Source organism: Ammodytes marinus, assembly GCF_949987685.1.
Source record: "Ammodytes marinus genome assembly, chromosome: 14".
Taxonomy (NCBI): Eukaryota; Metazoa; Chordata; class Actinopteri; order Uranoscopiformes; family Ammodytidae; genus Ammodytes; species Ammodytes marinus.
In genome coordinates, this window is record NC_137218.1 from 387,682 (window position 1) to 407,991 (window position 20,310).

A 20,310-nucleotide genomic window follows, 5' to 3' on the forward strand; every position below is an offset into this window, starting at 1 on the left:
GTGTGCGAAGTAGATCCGATAAAGGTGTTTACATGCATTTTACAAGTCCTGTTGAAGTCTTATTCGTTTAGTTACCCGATTATGAGTCTGCATGTAAACGCACTGACTGACAGGAAGTCAGCTAAACTGACCATTCCGCTTACTGAACCTTTAACCTACAAAATATTCATGAAATCATAAAGAGCACAATGAAAGCCAAATCAATAATATAAGTCCAGTTGACATGTGGAACAGGATCAACAGCCCTCCTACTTGAAGGCTGCCTTTAGCACCTCCCAGTGTCTGATGTTGTCATTGTTAGCCTGCTGGGCCTGACATCATGCCTTCTTGCCAGTCAAACATTGCTTTTTTAAGTTGGAATTTCAAGTTTCACTCTTATTTGTCGGTGTAGGTAAACAAATGATCAACAAGCTATACAGTGAAATCTACTGGATGAGTCAGGTCAGCTCAGCAGTGAGATTAACTGAGGCTCTGAGACACTTTCGCACATGTTCATTTCAAAGAAGGATAACTGCAAAGTCACTATGACTAGCAGATAACCTGGATATTGACAGATGCCACAGACAGCAGGCGACAGAGGCTTATCTGCATTTATTGAGGCATTTGCAAACCATTTGAATGTGTCTCTGAATTGGTCTTGTCCTTGTATTGATACGGTATCAACATTACGTCACACATCAGGTGCCTAATGACTTCTACCATGGCTACAGTCTTTCATCAAGCTTTGCCATGTCATTTTATTTGCCTAAATTTAACCATTCCTCAATGACAGGAAACCTTTATATCAATCCTTTTTGTTTTGGTCATATTTATTTGGCAAATAACTTATTCAAAGGTTGAAGGAGAGGACAGACACAAACTATCTCTCTCTCACACACACACACACACACACACACACACACACACACACACACACACACACACACACACACACACACACACACACACAGATTTGTGCAAATATAGAGTGTTCTTTAATTTTCATTATGTGATACAACCTTAATTATTGTAAGAAACTTTCTGAGCTGTGTATGTTTGATCACTGTGTTTGGAACTATCAAAGCACTGGAAGCAGGCAGAGAGATAGCATCAGGCTGGAAGCTTTGAAACACTCTTTCATTGGACACAGTATGACTGTTCATTTTAAATAAAGATTACTGTACAGTCACTTTGACTACCAGATAAAAAAGATATGTAATGAGGAAACACCGCAGGCAACAGTTTGATGCATGTGCATATATTTGAGGAAAAAAAATCCCTGAAGGCAGACGTCTGCTATGTGACAGTAAACAAGGGTTGGACAATGTCTGATTTTCCCCTATAAAAGTGTCACTCAGGTTAACACTGACACAGTTAATCTGGCAGAAGAACAGAGAAGGAACAGAGAAGGAACAGAGAAGGAACAGAGAAGCAACATGGCCGCAATGCAGAAGCTTCTGAAGAACGTGGTGGATCCAACGGGTCTCCATGCTCTGCTGACTGAGATGGTCACCTCATTGGCTCAACAGGAGAAACTGAATCAAGGTAATGTGAAATGTTTAGAATTCATTACATTAAAAACTCTAAGAACCACTGTTGTTATGCAACAATGTAAAGTGATGTCAGTTCAGAATATATATACAGCCCCTGGTAAAATTATCCAGTCTGGATTTTTCTTGAATCTTTTTCTCTACATTACTTATTGAAAATGCTCTAAATGACAATATTTTTATTATGAATTTGGTCTCCGTCTTTCTCTCTCCTTATCTCTCTCTCTCTCTCTCTCTCTCTCTCCCTCCCTCTCTCTCTCTCTCTCTCTCTCTCTCTCTCTCTCTCTCTCTCTCTCTCTCTCTCCCTCCCTCCCTCTCTCTCTCTCTCTCTCTCTCTCCGTCTCTCTCTCCCTCTCTCTCTCTCTCTCTCTCTCTCTCTCTCTCTCTCTCTCTCTCTCTCTCCCTCTCAGTCCCTCTCTCTCACACAGATAAACAGGTGGCTTTCTCAGCATCTCTGTCCGATGGAGGCGAGATAAATATCGGCCCCTTTCCGGAACACACTCCTCTGATCTACAAACACGTCCTGACAAACATTGGAGATGCCTACAACCCAGAGACAGGTATCTGACATTAATACATTCTACTCTTTAGCTTTGATGGTCTGTTTAAAGGATATCTCAATGTGTGATTTTTATTTTATTTCCCATGACTAAAATGACTAAAACAAATGTCCAACAGGTGTTTTCACTGCACCGGTGAAAGGGGCCTACCAGTTCTTGTGGTACATAGTTGCATCCGGTTCATCTACAGCTGTTGCGTTGTTCAAGAACTCGGAGAAGACTTTTGAGGCATGGGAGAAACAGAGTGGTGGTTTTGCGTCTGCTGCTCAAGGCGCTACACTGCTCCTGCAGGCTGGAGATACTGTGCATCTGAAGCTGGTGCACGGCTGTAAAGTGTATGATAATAACAATCACCACACCACCTTCAGTGGTCACATGCTTTTCCCCATGTGAGACAGAATCAGGTGAAATCCATCCATGCTTTTAGTTTCCTTTAACACTACTGCTCTTAACCTTAATCCTAATCACTGCAGCACTGTGAAGTTAACTGAGCTGAATGAGAGAGCAATGCAACATGTAAACTATCATGTAAGAAATGTGATTCTTTTCTTCTCATTAAACATGATTGCAGCATTATCTCTGGATGTCTTTATTATTATTGTTCTGGAAAGTAGACGAGAAGTTTGTTTTCTGGTATTATTTTGAAGGTCTATTAGAAACATATTGGTAGAGGGGTTACACATACTACAACCTATTAGAAACATATTGGTAGAGGGGTTACACATACTACAGCCTATTAGAAACATATTGGTAAAGGGGTTACACATACTACAACCTATTAGAAACATATTGGTAAAGGGGTTACACATACTACAGTCTATTAGAAACATATTGGTAAAGGGGCTACACATACTACAACCTATTAGAAACATATTGGTAAAGGGGTTACACATACTACAACCTATTAGAAACATATTGGTAGAGGGGTTACACATACTACAACCTATTAGAAACATATTGGTAGAGGGGCTACACATACTACAACCTATTAGAAACATATTGGTAGAGGGGCTACACATACTACAACCCATTAGAAACATATTGGTAGAGGGGTTACACATACTACAACTTATTAGAAACATATTGGTAGAGGGGTTACACATACTACAACCTATTAGAAACATATTGGTAAAGGGGTTACACATACTACAGTCTACTAGAAACAGAACACGACAAAACCAATCAGTATTTGAGAATTGAACCTGCAAAGACAAAGATCCTTATGTTACTTTATTTATTTGTTTATTGAACAGGGACAATGTACAGCACATAAGCAGTACCAGATTTAGCTATAAGCTAATTTTCATCTGTAGTCCCTGGGCAGGAAACAGAGTATTACATCTCTGTCAAGATGGGAAACTGAAGTATAAAAACAATAACACACAATTTCACAACAGTAAAACACAACAACGCAATACGAACACTAAAATCACAACATTTAGGACACCACAACAACAACAACATCACAACAGTAAGACACCAAGAAAACAGGACATCACAACATTAAGAAAACAATCTATGCATGATGGGTACATGCTTGGGTTGATTTCAGCCATGACTTCATCTTACATTTAAAGCACAATATATCATAGCCAAATATTCATGGGACAATCTGACCAAAGTGATCATTCAAAATTCATAACGCTATTTGAATAATCCACAGTTATAGGCTATTACTACAAATACTCATTATAATAGGCCTTATAATAATAAGATTGAATTAATAAGCACACTTCACATTATAGGCCTATAAAAAGACAACACACTAACCTTACTGCAATAATCCTAAAGTTATGTTACTGTGGAAAATATTTAACAGCTAAAGAGTTCTATGAGAGAGGCTGGCTTTGTTTACATACTAAATCCTAGCAAGTTAGCTGAGGCTAGCTGAACTAGCCAGCAGAATAAAAATAGCTTGCTCAGAAGTGAGTTAGCTAACAGTAGGCTATAGCTATCACCACCTCCACCCCACAAGTGAATTTCATGATGAACCAATACTTACCTTTATCCTCCTGTGAGCGTATTCTTTAGTTTTCTTCCTCCGTTTTTTTTCTCAATAGTTTTTTTACGTGACAGGCGGCTGTCAATCATCCCAACTGTCGGCAGACGTCACTTCACTCGCTGTGTGACAGCCTGATTTTGACTTGATTACCCCACTAACAGCTTCCCTATCACAGCAGCTTTTTTTATATCCTACATTTTATAACCATTTTAGTGCTTCAGTGAACACATGAAGGGGCTGGGCTGGCTACAAATAAAGAAGGAAATTACATTTTTCCCCAAATATATTGAGGCTGAACTTGCAGCTCAGGGCCAAGTGTTACAAAATGATTCCAGAAAATAGTACTAAACAGCTCCCATAGGACACAGTTGAATTAGCCTCTTAATTTTCCCTTGAATTTAAAGTGTGTCCCAATTGTAGCGTACCGCATGTTAACTACATGTTATCCAGGTAGGATTGAATGGTTCAAATTTTAATGAGTTATTCAGCTAAACTAAGTACAGAAGTAGTAGAGGAATACAGATTTGAACACTACACACTATTGTTCTTTGTATACATTTTATTTACACTTTTATTTGTGTTTATTCAGGTCTGAGGTGGCTCTCCTCTTGTGTCTTTCTCTTGTACATGTTTCTTCTTTAATATCTTATTGTTGAAGCATGAGACGTGAAAATGTCATTGCCAACAATCTTGATATCTTGATCTCAGAGTCTGTCAGGTATGACTGAGCTTCTCACACTCCTGAGAAAACCCATTTCCGCCTCTCATGTAATCTAGTTCTTTGGGTCATGACCCAGCCTTCATGACAATAGGTGAGAGAAGTAACAAAGAATAACTGGTAGATCCAGAGCTTTTTCTTTCTTTCTTTCTTTCTTTCTTTCTTTCTTTCTTTCTTTCTTTCTTTCTTTCTTTCTTTCTTTCTTTCTTTCTTTCTTTCTTTCTTTCTTTCTAACTTCATAATGGGGTAAGGACTCATTCCCTACCTGTAGTAAACAGTCCATTGGTTTCCTTCATCATTTTAAAGGAGGTCCAATGTGAAATGTTTGATTGAACAGAAGTGAACCATATTTTGACATTAGCTGTTTGCTGACTAGAGGTGTGTGCACCAGGAAGTTGATGGTGTTTATGATGAAATCAGGAAATGTTCATATTGTTCATTGTTCATATTTGCAAAGTCACAGACCTGCAGGATGTGCAGCTTGGAAGTAATGCATCAGTTATTATTATAACACATCAACCATGCAATCCTTCACCCTCACGTGGCTCCATGTTTTCATGCTCACAATAACTTCATTCATTCATCAGCAACATGATGTACGAGCACATTCAGGGTCACAGACGTCCAGACTTAAACCACTGAACACTTTAAGCTACAGACTTCAAGGAAGCTGCACTTTAAAGTCTTTAGACAGAGTTTATTCAAAAAACTTGCTACGAATAAAAGCCTTCCTGTTTGAATTTAATATTTTTAAGAAACATATAAAGTGTAAACCAACTTAAAATACAAATGTGTTCAGTTCTGGGGATTCCCTCATCACTCGTTTTCTTCCTCTTATCCGGGGATTCAGAGGTGTTCCCAGTATGGAGATATAATGGCGCCCTGAATGAAGTCTTTGTCTAATTTGATGACACTGGATCTGAACAAACATTTGCTTTTCTTTTCCTGTTCATGCTTTACTTACTTTCCACCACTGGTTGGCACAAACTTCCTCAAGTGAAAGATGTTGTCAGTGTGTTTATGATTCTGAAAATGAGGAAATCCACGTGTGTTTATGTTTCTGGGAATAAGGAAATACTCAGAAAACCTCCACGCCTCTTTCTGATGTTCTACATAAACACATCACAGGTTAACACATCACACAGTTCAACCATCAGCGTCATGATGAAGGTCCTTGTGCTTTTGATGCTCGTCTGCTCCGTCTACGCCAATGAGATAAAGACTCTGTCGGACCAACAGCCGTGTCTGCAGGACGTCCACGCTGCACTGAGAGAGATCACCGCCTCACTGGCTAAGCAGGAGGTGGAGATGAAATACCTCCAAGCAGATAATAAAGGTACAGTGTGTCATGGAATTGAAATACCAACCTTTAAAAGATGAGAATATAGTCAATTAATACGAGGTGACACAATGTTTAAATACAAAAATAGAACAGATCTTTAATGTTTGCAAACATGGGTCAAGACAACAATGCAACAATGGGATTGTGTGAAATGACCACCGAGAGGCAGTCAGACAGAGAAGTTATAGCAAAATCTAATTACGCACGAACATTCCAGCCTACGTACAAGATTCTCCTCTGCCAGATATGTTGTTAGTTATCTTACAGACACAGTTCTCCGGAGCCATCTCAGTCAAAACATACATTTCCGTACGGAGTTTGAGTATCTCAGAACATAATCAGTACATAACAACCTTCACCATACGGTCAGAACCTTCACCATAAGGTCAGGTCAGAATATTCGTTGATTAACTTAGGAATATTTAGATTCAAGATGGCATTAGTCTATATAAACACTTAATTATTATGACTGTAATAATCAATTCTACAACATTCCCTTCTCTTTAAAATAAATAAATAACAAATATAATTATTCTAAAAAATGGTCTAATAATTAAAGGATAAACAAGTTTATATGGAAAAACAAAAGCGTATTAAAATTCTACATGATGGCCTGTGAGATTGTCCGCCAAGGCCTGAGTGGCCTTTCAGGTGTTTTATCCCCTTGACCAGTGTATTCAAAATAGACGGACAGAAATCACAGGTCATCATCACCTATACACATAGAAGCAAACCCACCCCCTCACAATTGGCAAAAGGAGGTCAAAAGAATTCTATGCACTAACTATACTTACTATAACAGAACTTATCATTTGGAAAAAAACCTCATAGGTCGTTAGAGAGGAAAAAAAAATTTTCAGACAGTTCTGTTTAACAAAAAATTAAACAGCTATGCTTAAAAGATTTAAATCAAAAGTAATGTTATATGACAGTATAATTCTAGACAAAGCTAAATAAAATGTTGTAAGAAAGAATTAATGTTAACTATTAAATGTAGATTAATATACCGTAAGGGTAATGTTAAGTTGCAGGATATAATTAAAGGTTAGCATAAATCAAAGGCCTGGTGTTCAGGTGTCATTATTTTCATTGTAGCCATTCTCATCATGGGATGCAGAGGAACACCCACATGGCAGGATGTTTCTTCGGGCTCAGGAGTCAGCATGCTACCTGTGGGTATACGTACCTGGGTCAGAGGTTCTAGAACATGACCCTTCGTAGGGGCGGACACCTTTACCGTGTGCCCTTGTTGTCATCCTTCCGGGATTTCTTTAGTCCTGTAGTCGTGGGTCTGCCTCAACCCCAGGCTTGAAGCATGCACATTCGGTAGAGTGGAGGCCTACGAGCTTCCTTCGGTCAAGAAGTGCAGCTGCTCAATGTCTGGGAGTGAGTCGGCCACATCCCAGGGATCAAAGGATTCTCGTCTGGGAGAACGGAGGAGAGCATATTGCTCCACCTTTCCTCCAACCACACTGGCTATCCATCTGTGTAGCAAGGCTCTCATGCAGGTAAGGGTACAAGTACAGAGACACAAGAAGGCACCAAACATGATTAGGAATGGAAAAAGAACTTGAAGGGCAACTGCTCCCCATGGGCCTAGCCTGTCCTGCAACCATTGTTCCTGAGACAAATTAGGCACTTTAAACAAAAAAAAAAACTCTGTGAGTAAGTATTGATGCCTGTTGTGTACCAGTACCTGTTAAAATCAAAAGGGAAAACTAAAACAAAATCATCATATTTTAGATCAAAGTTTTCTAAACAAATGTGTGAACACATTTTATCCAGACAAAGGTGAAGTGAGCTAAAGAAAAAAAACAATACAATGGGTATTATTGTATCGCTATGGTGGCTTTTAGGTCGCAGGACTTTATCAAATTTAAACATTTTATCAATGTAGATCTTCTTTCTTCTGGCGGTCAGAGGTCCTAAACCTGTTGAAAGAGTGATTATCAATCTCTCCTTCCTCTCACACACATGCATGCAGTCAGTCAGACACACACACACACACACACACACACTTTCCCGTTCCTTCGCTCACAAAAACATGCAGGCTGTCAAACGCAATCAGACACACATGCCCGTTCATCCTTTCACGCTCTCTCTCGGACACACACACACACAGGCACTCAATTTTGGTGTCCCATGGTCACTCAACCACACCAGCACACATACTCACTCATACCCACACACTCCCTTTCTCTCTCTCTCTGTCTCTCTCTCTCTGAAAGGAATCCAATGTTTAACACTGTTAGGGACACAATACATACTTTAAACAATAGTTTAAAATAGTTTTTTGAAGCTTTGTTAAAACAAATTGGTGCTATTTGTAAATTATTCATTTCTATTCTAGAAATTTAAAGCAACAGCAGAATCTGATGGGGTAACTCAAACTCTGCAGCTAGTCTCTCAATTAAAATATGCGGTTGCATCTTATTAAAAGCAGAAGAAAAGTCTGCAAATAACAGTCTAACATGAGATCCAGGCTTTTCTAAATGTTTATACATTGTATCTATAATAAAGAGCTTTGCATCATCTACACTTTTTCCAGTTTGATAAGCAAACTGTAATGGGTCAAGTTTTCCACTAACCAGAGACATGATTTCATTCTTAATTTGTTTACCTTAAGCTCTAAATGCAAACAGATACTGGCTCTCTGGATGCAAATTAAAAAGACAACACTATTGAACCTAAACCATGACTTTGTGGTGCATTAATGGCTGGACTCAAGAACTTTCTGAAAATAATCTGAAGTGAACTTGAAAAGGTAGCTTCTTTGATATAAATATATTTTGTGGCGAAATGTGTTTACTCAGATGTAGCTCGTGTGCTTGTCTGTTTGAGAGGCTGCTATGGCTGCTCTCAAGGTCTGCCACCTTATCTATTGTTTTTACTCACTGCCGTCTGTGACTGCATGTAGAAATAAACCTTAGAATGAGTTACTCTCTCCTGTGTGTGAGACTATTTAACTGATAAAACACACATTGTAGAATCATAAAGTAAATGTTCCTTGCTTCTTTCACTAATCATGTGCATTTAAATGTCTAATAGTCAATAAGCTAATTATCTGAGTCAAAAGGAAACGTTTATTACCACCAAGTTGAAATGAAGGAAAACAACATTGATAATATCTCAAGATCATGCAACTTACTTAGCAACGTAAATAGTTTTAGGATACTTTCCAGAAGGAGTCCAAGGGTCAATCTCCTCTCATAATTTTAGGCACTGTATTGTATGTAAATGCTTCTCTGTATCTCATAATTTGTTCCTCAGCAACAGCTCTCTCTATAGAATCTCTGTGTCTGAGCCACTGCATAGGCAGCAGGAACAAGAAAATATAATAGATCTCAACATTACAGCTAATTTGCACAACAATTTATTTCGGCATTTTACTTTTTAACTTTTGGATTTACAAAATCAAAAACTATAGTCAACATTAAACAAAGATAATCAATTCTGACTCTGGTGGTAACATCTTGCTAGTCATATCTCACAGTTGTCTTATATTATCACTGCAAATAAGAGTGTTCAATTTCAACATCAAACAGCATATACTCTTTGAAGGGGTACTATCAACCAAAATAGACACTGTGGACCCATTTATTTCTACTGGCATTAGTGGGTCTTCAATAGGGGAAGAAGAAAGTTTAATTGTAGCTGCTTGAATTAAATTTGTATGGTCTGACAATTTTTTCCCGCAGAAGTTACACTGTCCTTTTCTCCAATTGTTTCTGAAGTTATTGTTTTGTGAGTAGTGTGGGGAAGTGTGTGCTTTGCTCTGCCGGCTGATGTACTTTGGTTCTATCGCACTCACTCCTCCCTTTTTGATCCCTGACCCTCCTGCTGCATGCAAGTCTATCTCCCTTAGTGCTTGAACTGCAGCTGCTATGAAAAGTAATTAATCCTCTTTATTTCTACTTACATGTTGTATTGTAGCTTCTTCTATCTTCTGAGTTACTTTTGGGTATGAGGATACAATAGGCACATCAATCATGGAAGACGGGAGCGGTAGGCCGGCCTCTATCAGAGTGGCCACCAGACTTTGTGGTGAGGGGAGGTACTCTGCCGTTTCACCCATTTGAATATCATGGCTTTAGCATTTTGTGTGGGGTTTGATCCATGACACTGTTTTATCTTAACCATTTCCTCAGCTCTAGTTTTCAACGTAGTTTCAAGCAGTGGCACATGACGTGCACTTACATAATGCAACACATCTATTAATCAATTCTTTAAGTTCTTCAGGAACTCGATCATCCTTTCCTTTGCACACATTTGCACGTTCAGTACATTCATTCTCACTTCCATACAGTTCTGCGGTGTCAAACCATATTGCCACACATCTTCTTATTTTACCAAAATCCCAAGCTGGATCTCCATGTGGGCCATATACAGTTGAACTAGCAAGCGTATCTGAGGCAAAGGACCCCTCCATGGGCCACTTTCCACCTGTCTCTCCTTGTGTTCTAAGCGTCTGAAGGACGGGTTATACACTGGCATGAGGCAAACACTGTTGTGATAAGTGGCCCCAAGGGCAGGCATGGGTATGGAACGATAAGCTCCACCTATTGAACCATAGCAGAGATCAATGGTGGTATTTTTCTGTGTTGTGCTGCAAGTTACATATTGTTCGTATGTTCTCAAAGTTTTACCCAAGTCACATTTATGTGTAAGATAAACTAAATTTGGTCAAAACACGGGTTGCCGTGTTGTCGAGAAACAAACGTTGTTTTGGGAACATCCTCCTGAGCTCTTATCAGCTCTGCTGAGAGGGAGAAGAGACTTATCTATTGCATTTTTCTGTCTGTAAGGAGAACGCAGTGAATTAGGAAAAGGTTGTAAAATAATTAAACAGTCAGTCTTAGTCATCAGTCAGTCCATGATCATGTATAAAGTTTGCTCTGCAGAGGCTTAACTAATTTTGAAAATTCTGAAGTCATTTAAAAATGATTATCCCTTTTTGGAAATCTGTGTGGCTTGGGAATAATAACATCCCGTCTTACACACTGTTATTTTTTAGAAAATTCTGCTCACAAACGATGCTATAGCGCGATATTAGAAGTACTTTTCTATCATTAAATAATTGTTTCGTAATTGTGTGTGTATAAAGAAAGCTCTCGTGGTTAAACCAACACTACTTTAGTCACTGCAGTCACTTGCTCGGCCTATAGCCGTGTTTTGGGTAAATGTTTTCACCTGCAAAGATAGGTATGTAAACATAGAGACCTGGATACAGTACAATACTCAGTTGTCTATCAAAACAAATTAGATATACTATACCATAATTAGCCAAAAATGTAATCACCTAGCGTGACACTAACAATTCTGGTGTAGACAATTCAGATGGGAAAATTAAGCATATAATAATAATATTACTGGACAGTGAGAGTCACTGCATGTTTGGTGCACCTCACCCTCCTGTGGACCCCTCTCTGTCTCTCCTCTCCGGCCAGTCAGTCTCCCACTCTCTCACTGCCTCTCTGCTCCTGGGACTGCAACTGCAGTCCATTCTCTGGTTGTTGTTCAGGACATTCCCTGCCCAGTGCAAGTTGTCCCAACACAGAATCAGCCATGTTGATGTTCCTGGTGTTTTAGCCACATCTGCTGGCTCTGCCTCTGCCCCGTCTTCCTGGTCCTCTTTAACCGCCTTTTCCATTTGTCCATAGGCCTTCAGCTGGGCCATACAGAGGTTGTCCTTGTCACAGAGTTCACATTAGTTCTGTCATAAAAGGATCTCTTCTTTAGGCCAGTCATGTTGAACTGGACCCCATTTGAAATGGAATAAGGTGATAGTTGGAAAATACTCATCTGGCAGATGCAGGGCTGTATCCAGGTGTAGATGTGGATACAGCTTTAGTTCGTTGAGCTGGTTTTGGTCTGCAACCGGAGGTGTGAGAGAGGAGATTCTGCTAGGCCAGAGACGAGAGTCCAGGTCTGGGATAATGTGTCCTGTGAGGAGCTTAGCACACTTTGGTTAAAGTTATTTTACCTTTAAGCTAATCACTGTCTCTGTTCACTTTGCAACAAAGGCCTAACAAAAAAACTTTTATTTCTCTAAAATTTAAATAATTTCTAACTTAGTTTTTCTATCTTAATGAGCCTAAAGCTCACATTTCCTGGAAAGACCATATTCCTCCCATAAATTTACCAATGCACATGTATAGTGAGTCCCCACCCTTATCACACATTCTTTGCACAACTGTCAAATTCAACTTCCAACTCCTTTTGTTTAAACAGACTGTTCCCCTTTTACAATAATATTGAATTTTAGAGAATGCAGTGGAGGACAGATCCAACAGAAGACACAGAGACCTTAAATAAACCACACACAATTAGTACTTGCGAATATTTTAACTATTTTAGAACGTTCTTTATTTTAGGTCTATTTTTGCCAAATATTTTTATGGATCCTGCGCGCTGTCCCTGACAGTTAAGATATCTTTGTGGTCCCTGACCACTATAAAATAGTTTAAACTTAGTTAAATCTATCCTATTTCTCGAGCTTAGGCCCCTGGCCAGTATCTGTCCCTGACAGTGGTGCCCCTGGCACAAGATATCTTTCGTGGTCCCGGACCACCTAGTGCCCGGCACTAGATAGAATAGATTTAACCCGGTTAAATCTATCCTATTCCTCGAGTTTGGTCCCTGACCCTAGTGCCCCTGGCGCTAGATAAAATAGTTTAACTTAGTTAAATCTATCCTATTTCTCGAGCTTGGCCCCTGGCCAGTATCTGTCCCTGACAGTGAAGATATCTTTTGTGGTCCCGGACCACAATAAAATAGTTTAACCCGGTTAAATCTATTTTATTCCTCGAAAAGCTCGTCAGCTAATGCGAGTTTGACCCCTGGTCTTTGGCCCCTGGCCTTTAGTTCAGCTATCAAGCCATTGTCCTAAACCAACTTGTAACTAAAGCTAGTCGTCCAACATACCCTAAGCTTACTTTTATAGTTTATAGTTTATTGACCCCTGGCCTTTAAAACTTTAATTAAACATTGTGTTCTCACCTTTTTAGTCTTTTTGAGTTCTTGGATGCCGTATCGGGAGATCCCCTGAAGCACATCTGATTTAGGCGCCAACCTGCATCTCCTGAGGTCAGTTACGGTCCTCCGTGGGGAGAGGTTTAGGCTCCGGGACCCAGTCTCCGGCTGTGCACAGTTAACCTGTCAGAGGGTGCTTCAGGGAATCCTCGAGTTAGACATCCCGGACACGAGCCCCCAAATTGTCATGGAATTGAAATACCAACCTTTAAAAGATGAGAATATAGTCAATTAATACGAGGTGACACAATGTTTAAATACAAAAATAGAACAGATCTTTAATGTTTGCAAACATGGGTCAAGACAACAATGCAACAATGGGATTGTGTGAAATGACCACCGAGAGGCAGTCAGACAGAGAAGTTATAGCAAAATCTAATTACGCACGAACATTCCAGCCTACGTACAAGATTCTCCTCTGCCAGATATGTTGTTAGTTATCTTACAGACACAGTTCTCCGGAGCCATCTCAGTCAAAACATACATTTCCGTACGGAGTTTGAGTATCTCAGAACATAATCAGTACATAACAACCTTCACCATACGGTCAGAACCTTCACCATAAGGTCAGGTCAGAATATTCGTTGATTAACTTAGGAATATTTAGATTCAAGATGGCATTAGTCTATATAAACACTTAATTATTATGACTGTAATAATCAATTCTACAACAAGTGTCTGTCAGGATAATAGTGTGCTACAAAGATGAGTTGGTTCACAACTTTAAGATTTTTTCCAGAAATGGAAGTAGATGAAGTCTTAAAAGTTGATGCAAAAAATTGGTATTTGTTCGCTCGTGGTGTAGTGGTTAAGAGTTGTTTGTTCCAAATTTAGGGAAAATGTTCAAGTTTAAACACTCATGTATATGGGAGTGGGCAAATCTGCTTACTTTATACAAGGCTTGACCTGTATATGTGCTCAACTATTAAAGCTGGGCTATTTTTTCTAAGGAAATAGAAGGGGAGAACGGGGTAATGTGAGACACTTTTTACTTTTTATTTGCTCTCCTTTTAGCGAGCTAAAGTCACTTATCAGTAAAATGTAAACATTTCACATTAATTCAGGATGTTTCCTAACAATGTAGGGGAGAGTGGCCTAAGTTGTGCCGGTGGGGAAGTTGTGCCACCCCTTGTTTCTAGAAAACCATAGAAGAAATTGGAAATGTGACCACATATTTAAGAAGAGCCATCCATTTGACTCATCCTGTAAATAAGGGAGACACATGGAATAAGATATAAGCACATTTAAGCTCAAAAAACTGTTTTTTAAAATTTCCATTATCAAGGTTTTGTGATTATTGTGTCTGAACAATTATAGACACGTTTGAAAACAGTTGACAGATGTTTTAGTGCTTTAGTATGCTACACTTTGTGTCTATATAGTGAGCACAATATCAGCCCTAAACTGCTGCATTATGCTTATTATCCAAAATTCTGGGGTTGGAGTGATTTGTGCCAGAGGGCCTGGGGTGAGTTATAAGTAAGTAAGTGAAATGTATTTATAAAAGCACATTTATGACAGTTTGCATTGTTCTAAGTGCTGTACATAGTGCATTCAGTATGTGAAAAATGAAGGTAAAATAACAATAACCAAAATAAAAGTCATAAAGCCCAGACATCCACATGTAAACAAAGATAGTAGTGCAGAGGTAAGATTCTGTCGGACCAACAGCCGGGTCTGCAGGACGTCCACGCTGCACTGAGAGAGATCACCGCCTCACTGGCTAAGCAGGAGCTGGAGATGAAATACCTGCAAGCAGAGAATAAAGGTACAGTGTCTGTCAGGTTAACCCTCGTAATGTACTCCCGACAGACTTACACCCATGGTCCTCTGGGGTCATATTGACCCCAAACGGTTTGGTGTTTTTTTAAAGCCTAAAGTATAAATTGTCAATACATTTTGTGTTACACCTTTAGTCTGACTTGAGTCCAACCCATTACCACAAATATTTGCCTTAGTTTTGGAATTTTAGGCCAACGGACCTTGTTTACATAAAAATATACAATTTTTTCGATTTGAAATAAAAAAAAAATAAATAAAAAAATCCCTAACATGATTTTGACTATATGACTCATTAGAGAGTGGCTTATGTCAAAGGTTAGTGAAAAAACTGTTTTTGAATCACTTAGATTTTTTTAATAGGAGCAAATACAAACACCCATGGTCCTCTGGGGTCATATTGACCCCGCCCAGTTCGGCTGTTTTTTAAAGCCTATAAAGTATAAATTATCAATTAATTTTGTGTTACACCTTTAGTCTGACTTGAGTCCAACCCATTACCACAAATATTTCCATTAGTTTTTTTAATTTAGGGCCAACAGACTTGTTTATATAAAAGTATGCATTTTTTGATTTAGACAGTCAAACCAGGCGGGTTCTGTTCTCGCCTGGTTTGACTGTTTCTAAGGCAAAAAGCATAAATAATCACTAACCTCAGTTTTTCAGTTTTATACTCAACTTTATCCTCACTCTTTACCTGACATAATAAACATCGCAACACAACATTAAAACATGTAAAACTTTGCAAAAATGTACTTTTTAGAAGTGAGTCACCCTCGATTTGGCCCTCAGTTGCATGCGAGGCCGGTAGTTATGGAGTGATCTTTGCTGATTCACTTCATTGCATTTTGTTGAACTTGGTTCAAAATGAGCTCACAAGCCTGTTAGGTAAAGCCTGCTGCCTACTGATCATGCTGCCTGTCTCAGACTAAGGTTTGAAATGGTGCAGAGTCTGCGAGAAACGATCTGTTTATGTGTTTTGTTTTCCTAACCATTGCTTGACCCCACACATCAAAGGCACAGGTGTTGGTTCTGTTTGTGTGTGTCTGTGTGTGTTTTTTTTGGGGGGGAGTGCTCATGTGTGCATGTGTGTGTGCGTGTGTGTGTGTGTGTGTGTGTGCGCTCGTGGGTGTGTGCTCATGTACAGGTATGTACATGTGTGTGTGTGTGTGGGTGTGTGTGTGTATCAGGGATGGAAATTAACTTTTTTGCCTACTAGCCACTGTGGCAGGTAGATTTAAAAATCTACCAGCCACTCATCTTTTTTACCAGCCACTTTTTATACGCAATATCTTTTTTAATATATGCGTTAATGTTAAACAATACAATAGTAAGAATAGCTAATGAAAGTGTTTTTCATACAAATGTTTTCCATCAGAAGTCATTTCTACTGTTAGTAGGTGCTACCAAGGAACTGAGTTGCAAATTAAATGGTACACTCTTACTATATATGATACACAATACACGCCATCTTTATTTCAAAACATTTTATAATTGAACTCCATATATACTCTGGGTTCAATGCAACTTTTTTTCCCAACTGGCCCGCATGGCCAATAGATCCGAGTTTTACTGGCCCCTTGTATATTTTCACTGGCCCTGCAGACACCTTTTTTTCATCATTTAGTCAATAATTATAATACAGTATTGAAGTTACCTTTAGATTTCTTTTTTCTTTTTAGTTAATGATATGAAATGTTGATATTGTTTATCACTTTCTCCATATGCATTAGGGATGTGAATGTGTCGACACATTGACCGGTTTTCCACTTGCGCTCAAGTCGAATTTAAAAATAGAAATCTGAAAATCAGGGAGTTATGCCGTTTTATTAATGGGAGATGTCACCGTGTCACGTCTGGTCGTGAGCGCGCTGCAGGAGCGTCACTTCTGCAAGGTGCGTGCATGAAGTAATCAGCTACACATAAGAGTCCGGTGTGGGACCATTTTTTCACTGTTGATAAAAAACAGTGCAGTGCAAAAGATGCAGCATAATGTTAAACGCTCGTCTGAGACTATGACGTTAAATCATCTAGAAACACACGATGCCTTCGTCCGAGCAAAGCAGCGTTTCACCGTGAGATCACTAGTGAGTGCGCGAGCCACCGCACGGGGAAGAACTCTGTGGTTTGAGGCTCAAATAATAACCGGGGATATTCTCCCCGTTAGCGATATCGATGGGAAAGGCTTCCCTGTTTGTATGCGAATCCCTCCGTTAGTTTCTGTTTCAGCCGACACAATTAAAATCACCTCTAAGCACGGACAGCGTTTAAATAAAGCATCTCATTTGTATTACCATTAGGGCTTTGATGCAAATACTGTAACAACGGCGGCAGCTCTGCTGCTTAAAGGAAAAGCGCAGTTTTCACTTTATTTTCAGCACCTCAACCTCTGCTGTGGGAAGAAAAAAAGGGGGCAAAGTAAGTCGATTGATTTGTCGACTTATGCCTCCACACGTTAACTCGCAGATAGTATTTCCTAGCGGAGCGGATCGCGCCGTAGTTCAGTTCGACTAGAAAGGCAAAAAGAAACTGTTGAACTGTGTAGCGCCCTGTCATCATGTTCATGACGAATGTATTAAATATGCAAATTAGATCGGACCTGACTGGAAAGTATTACCCGACACAGTGGCGGGTGAAGTGACACAATTTACACGCCAGCACGCAAATCTACCCGCATTTGGCGTGTGGCGGGTGTTAATTTCCATCCCTGGTGTGTATGTGTGTGTGGGTGTGGGTGTGTCTGTGTTGTGTGTGTGTGTGTGGGTCTGTGTGTGTGTGTATGTGCGTACTTGCGTGCGTGTGTGTGCTCGTGTGTGTGTGTGTGTGTGCTGGTGAAGTGTGTGTGTGTGTGTGTATGTGTGTGTGTGTGTGTGTAGGTGTGTGTGTGTGTGTGTGTGTGTGTGTGTGTGTGTGTGTGTGTTTGTGTGTGTGTGTAGGTGTGTGTGTGTGTGTGTGGATGTCGTTAGAAGAAGGGGGGGGCGGGTATTTCCTCTGTTAGAAGCAGTATAGTGTGACATTTTGCCCCATTGCACCATTGTGTGCTGCGGGGTCATATTGACCCCAGAGTACAACAGGTGTTATAAAATTCAATAAAACACCCATAATTTTATCAAAACACTTCAAATGTATAGGAATCATCAAAAGCATAGTATTGAACAACCCCTATAATTTTCAGACCATTTGGTGAATGACAAACATGTTTTCCCCTCAAAAGAAATGTCTTGTGGGGTCAAATTGACCCCAGTACAATAGGAGGGTTTAGTGTGCTACAAAGATGAGTTGGTTCACAACTTTAAGCTTTTATGGAAATAGATGAAGTCTTAAAAGTTGATGCAAAAAATTGGTACAGGTGTTTGTGCACTCGTGGTGTAATTAAGAGTTGTTTGTTCCAAATTTAGGGAAGTACAATTTATTCAGCAAATATTTTCAAATATCAAATATGTAAAACTCTCCAAACTGCTGCTGCAGTGGAATCATACATATTTATATTTTCAGAACAAGCGGCAAAACTGGACAAACAGGAGGATCAGCTGCAAGGTATGAGGAAATCATCACATATGTGTCTCTCTTCTCTCTCCCTCCCTCTCTCTCTCTCTCCCTCTCTCCCTCCCTCCCTTTCTCTCTCTCTCTCTCTCCCTCTCAAACTTTATCTGCTTTTTTTTTTCAGAACAAGCAGCAAAACTGGAGGTTCAGCAGACAGAGTCTGAGACGCTGAAGAAACAGCTGCAAGGTTTGTGGACTGGGGACACACAGATTTCCAGGTTTTTCAAAAATCGCAATAAATTTTTTCAGCATTTAAGCCAATTATTATATACACTATGGTCTAGGACATAAGTAGACCTCAAAAAACAAAGGCCTAATGTGTTTTGAACATTTCCATATAAAACACTTTGGTATAATTTATCTTCTTGCACATTTAAAATAGGTATTTATAGAAGTATGTAAAATCGGAGAAAATACCCCTAGACCTCAGTCTCCTCTAACTAAAGCATGTAAAAACATTTTCAACTGGAATATATTTTCCTTACTAAAAAACTTAGTAGAGCTACCGCAAGGTTTTCCTGACTCGGGGAATCAGCGACACTCAATGGCAACACCACGAAATAAAGCTCAGTCATCAGAAAAACACACACATATTACTGTGAAATGCTTGGGACAACATGTATAAGTCAAAATCAACATGTATAAGCGTACCTATAGTTGTGAATATAGGCTACTGTGGTCTATGATATGCAGTTATGATGTAGGTTGAATTACCTATCAAGTAGGTCTTAACATGTTTTGGTCATATTTTTAAATTGAATCTTATAGCGCTACTCTATAATAATATACGTCGGGAGGTGTCTCCGTGTGTGGCCAGCGGGAGAGCAAATAGTCTATATTTTAGGAGGTGTTTTCAAAATAGTTTTGACCTGTAAAGGCCAAAATTATTAATTAAAACTGTATATTTCGTTAGATAAAATCATGTAGTGAATTTAGCATATTATTAGGGGAGAACGTGGGAATGTGAGACATCGGGTAATATGAGACACCCCCTGTATCTAGGCAATGGAACACATTTTTGGTCATGTGAGACATATGTTTTCAAGCCCCTCTCATTTCCCCATGGCCCTGAAAGAGAGGACCTCATGGTGCTGTGGTAAGCATGTTTTTTTCACAAAAGTTTCTTTTTTGCATGTAAAAGTACATTTTCTAGCTGTCAACTTAATCGATTGTTGTGCCAAAGCAAATTGATTAAGGTAGAAAAACTTCTATCACACATGTTGATGAACTACCAACATATGAAACCATGTGATGATGATAACTGAAGACTAGCCTGAATTGCTGAGAGAGGTAGTTTTTTCTCAAATTGTGGCAGTGGGGTAAAGTGAGACAAATGCTGTGGGGTAAAGTGAGACAGTGTCTGTGCCCTCTTTTAATGAATCTTTTATATTTGAGGTAGCAAGAAGACTAGTTTGAATAAGACAAAAGACAATGTGGGCTGGAGGTGGGGGTTGATGGTTGAAGGGGTGTCAGCAAGGGCATGGTTTGGCACGTATGTATGTGGGGGACAGGAGAGTGACCTTTAACATCAATAGACTCTAAGCAATATGTCTTTATATAATTAATTATCACAATAAAACTAATGCAGAAAAACATTAATCAAAGACTCAAAAGATGGAAAATGACAGCTGGGTCAAGTCCTGTGTTCTGAGTCCCAGGCTGTTCTAGCTGGTTCTGATTGTCCTTTGCTCTGACCCCCAGACACTAGCTGGCTCTAAGGGTTCAGAGTTACTTTCAAGTGTTTAGAAAATGTTTTGCTTAATTGACCAAACCCCATGATTCTGTTACTAGTCCGACATTAGTTT

At 39.4% G+C, this 20,310-nt stretch overlaps 2 protein-coding genes across 2 annotated transcripts in view; one reads left to right on the forward strand and one right to left on the reverse strand.

Moving 5' to 3' along the window:
- The window catches only part of LOC307260541 (uncharacterized protein), a gene marked incomplete at its 5' end in the record, with an annotated part of 198,439 nt that overhangs the window by 80,065 nt on the left and 98,064 nt on the right, over nucleotides 1-20,310 (reverse strand). The window lies entirely within an intron of this gene.
- Nucleotides 1,379-2,665, forward strand: LOC307261165 (collagen alpha-1(VIII) chain-like). The gene is made up of 3 exons (XM_080041632.1): nucleotides 1,379-1,524; nucleotides 1,940-2,089; nucleotides 2,208-2,665. Exons 1-3 carry the CDS (start codon nucleotides 1,416-1,418, stop codon nucleotides 2,480-2,482), a joined length of 534 nt encoding a protein of 177 aa, XP_079897758.1. The 5' UTR covers nucleotides 1,379-1,415; the 3' UTR covers nucleotides 2,483-2,665.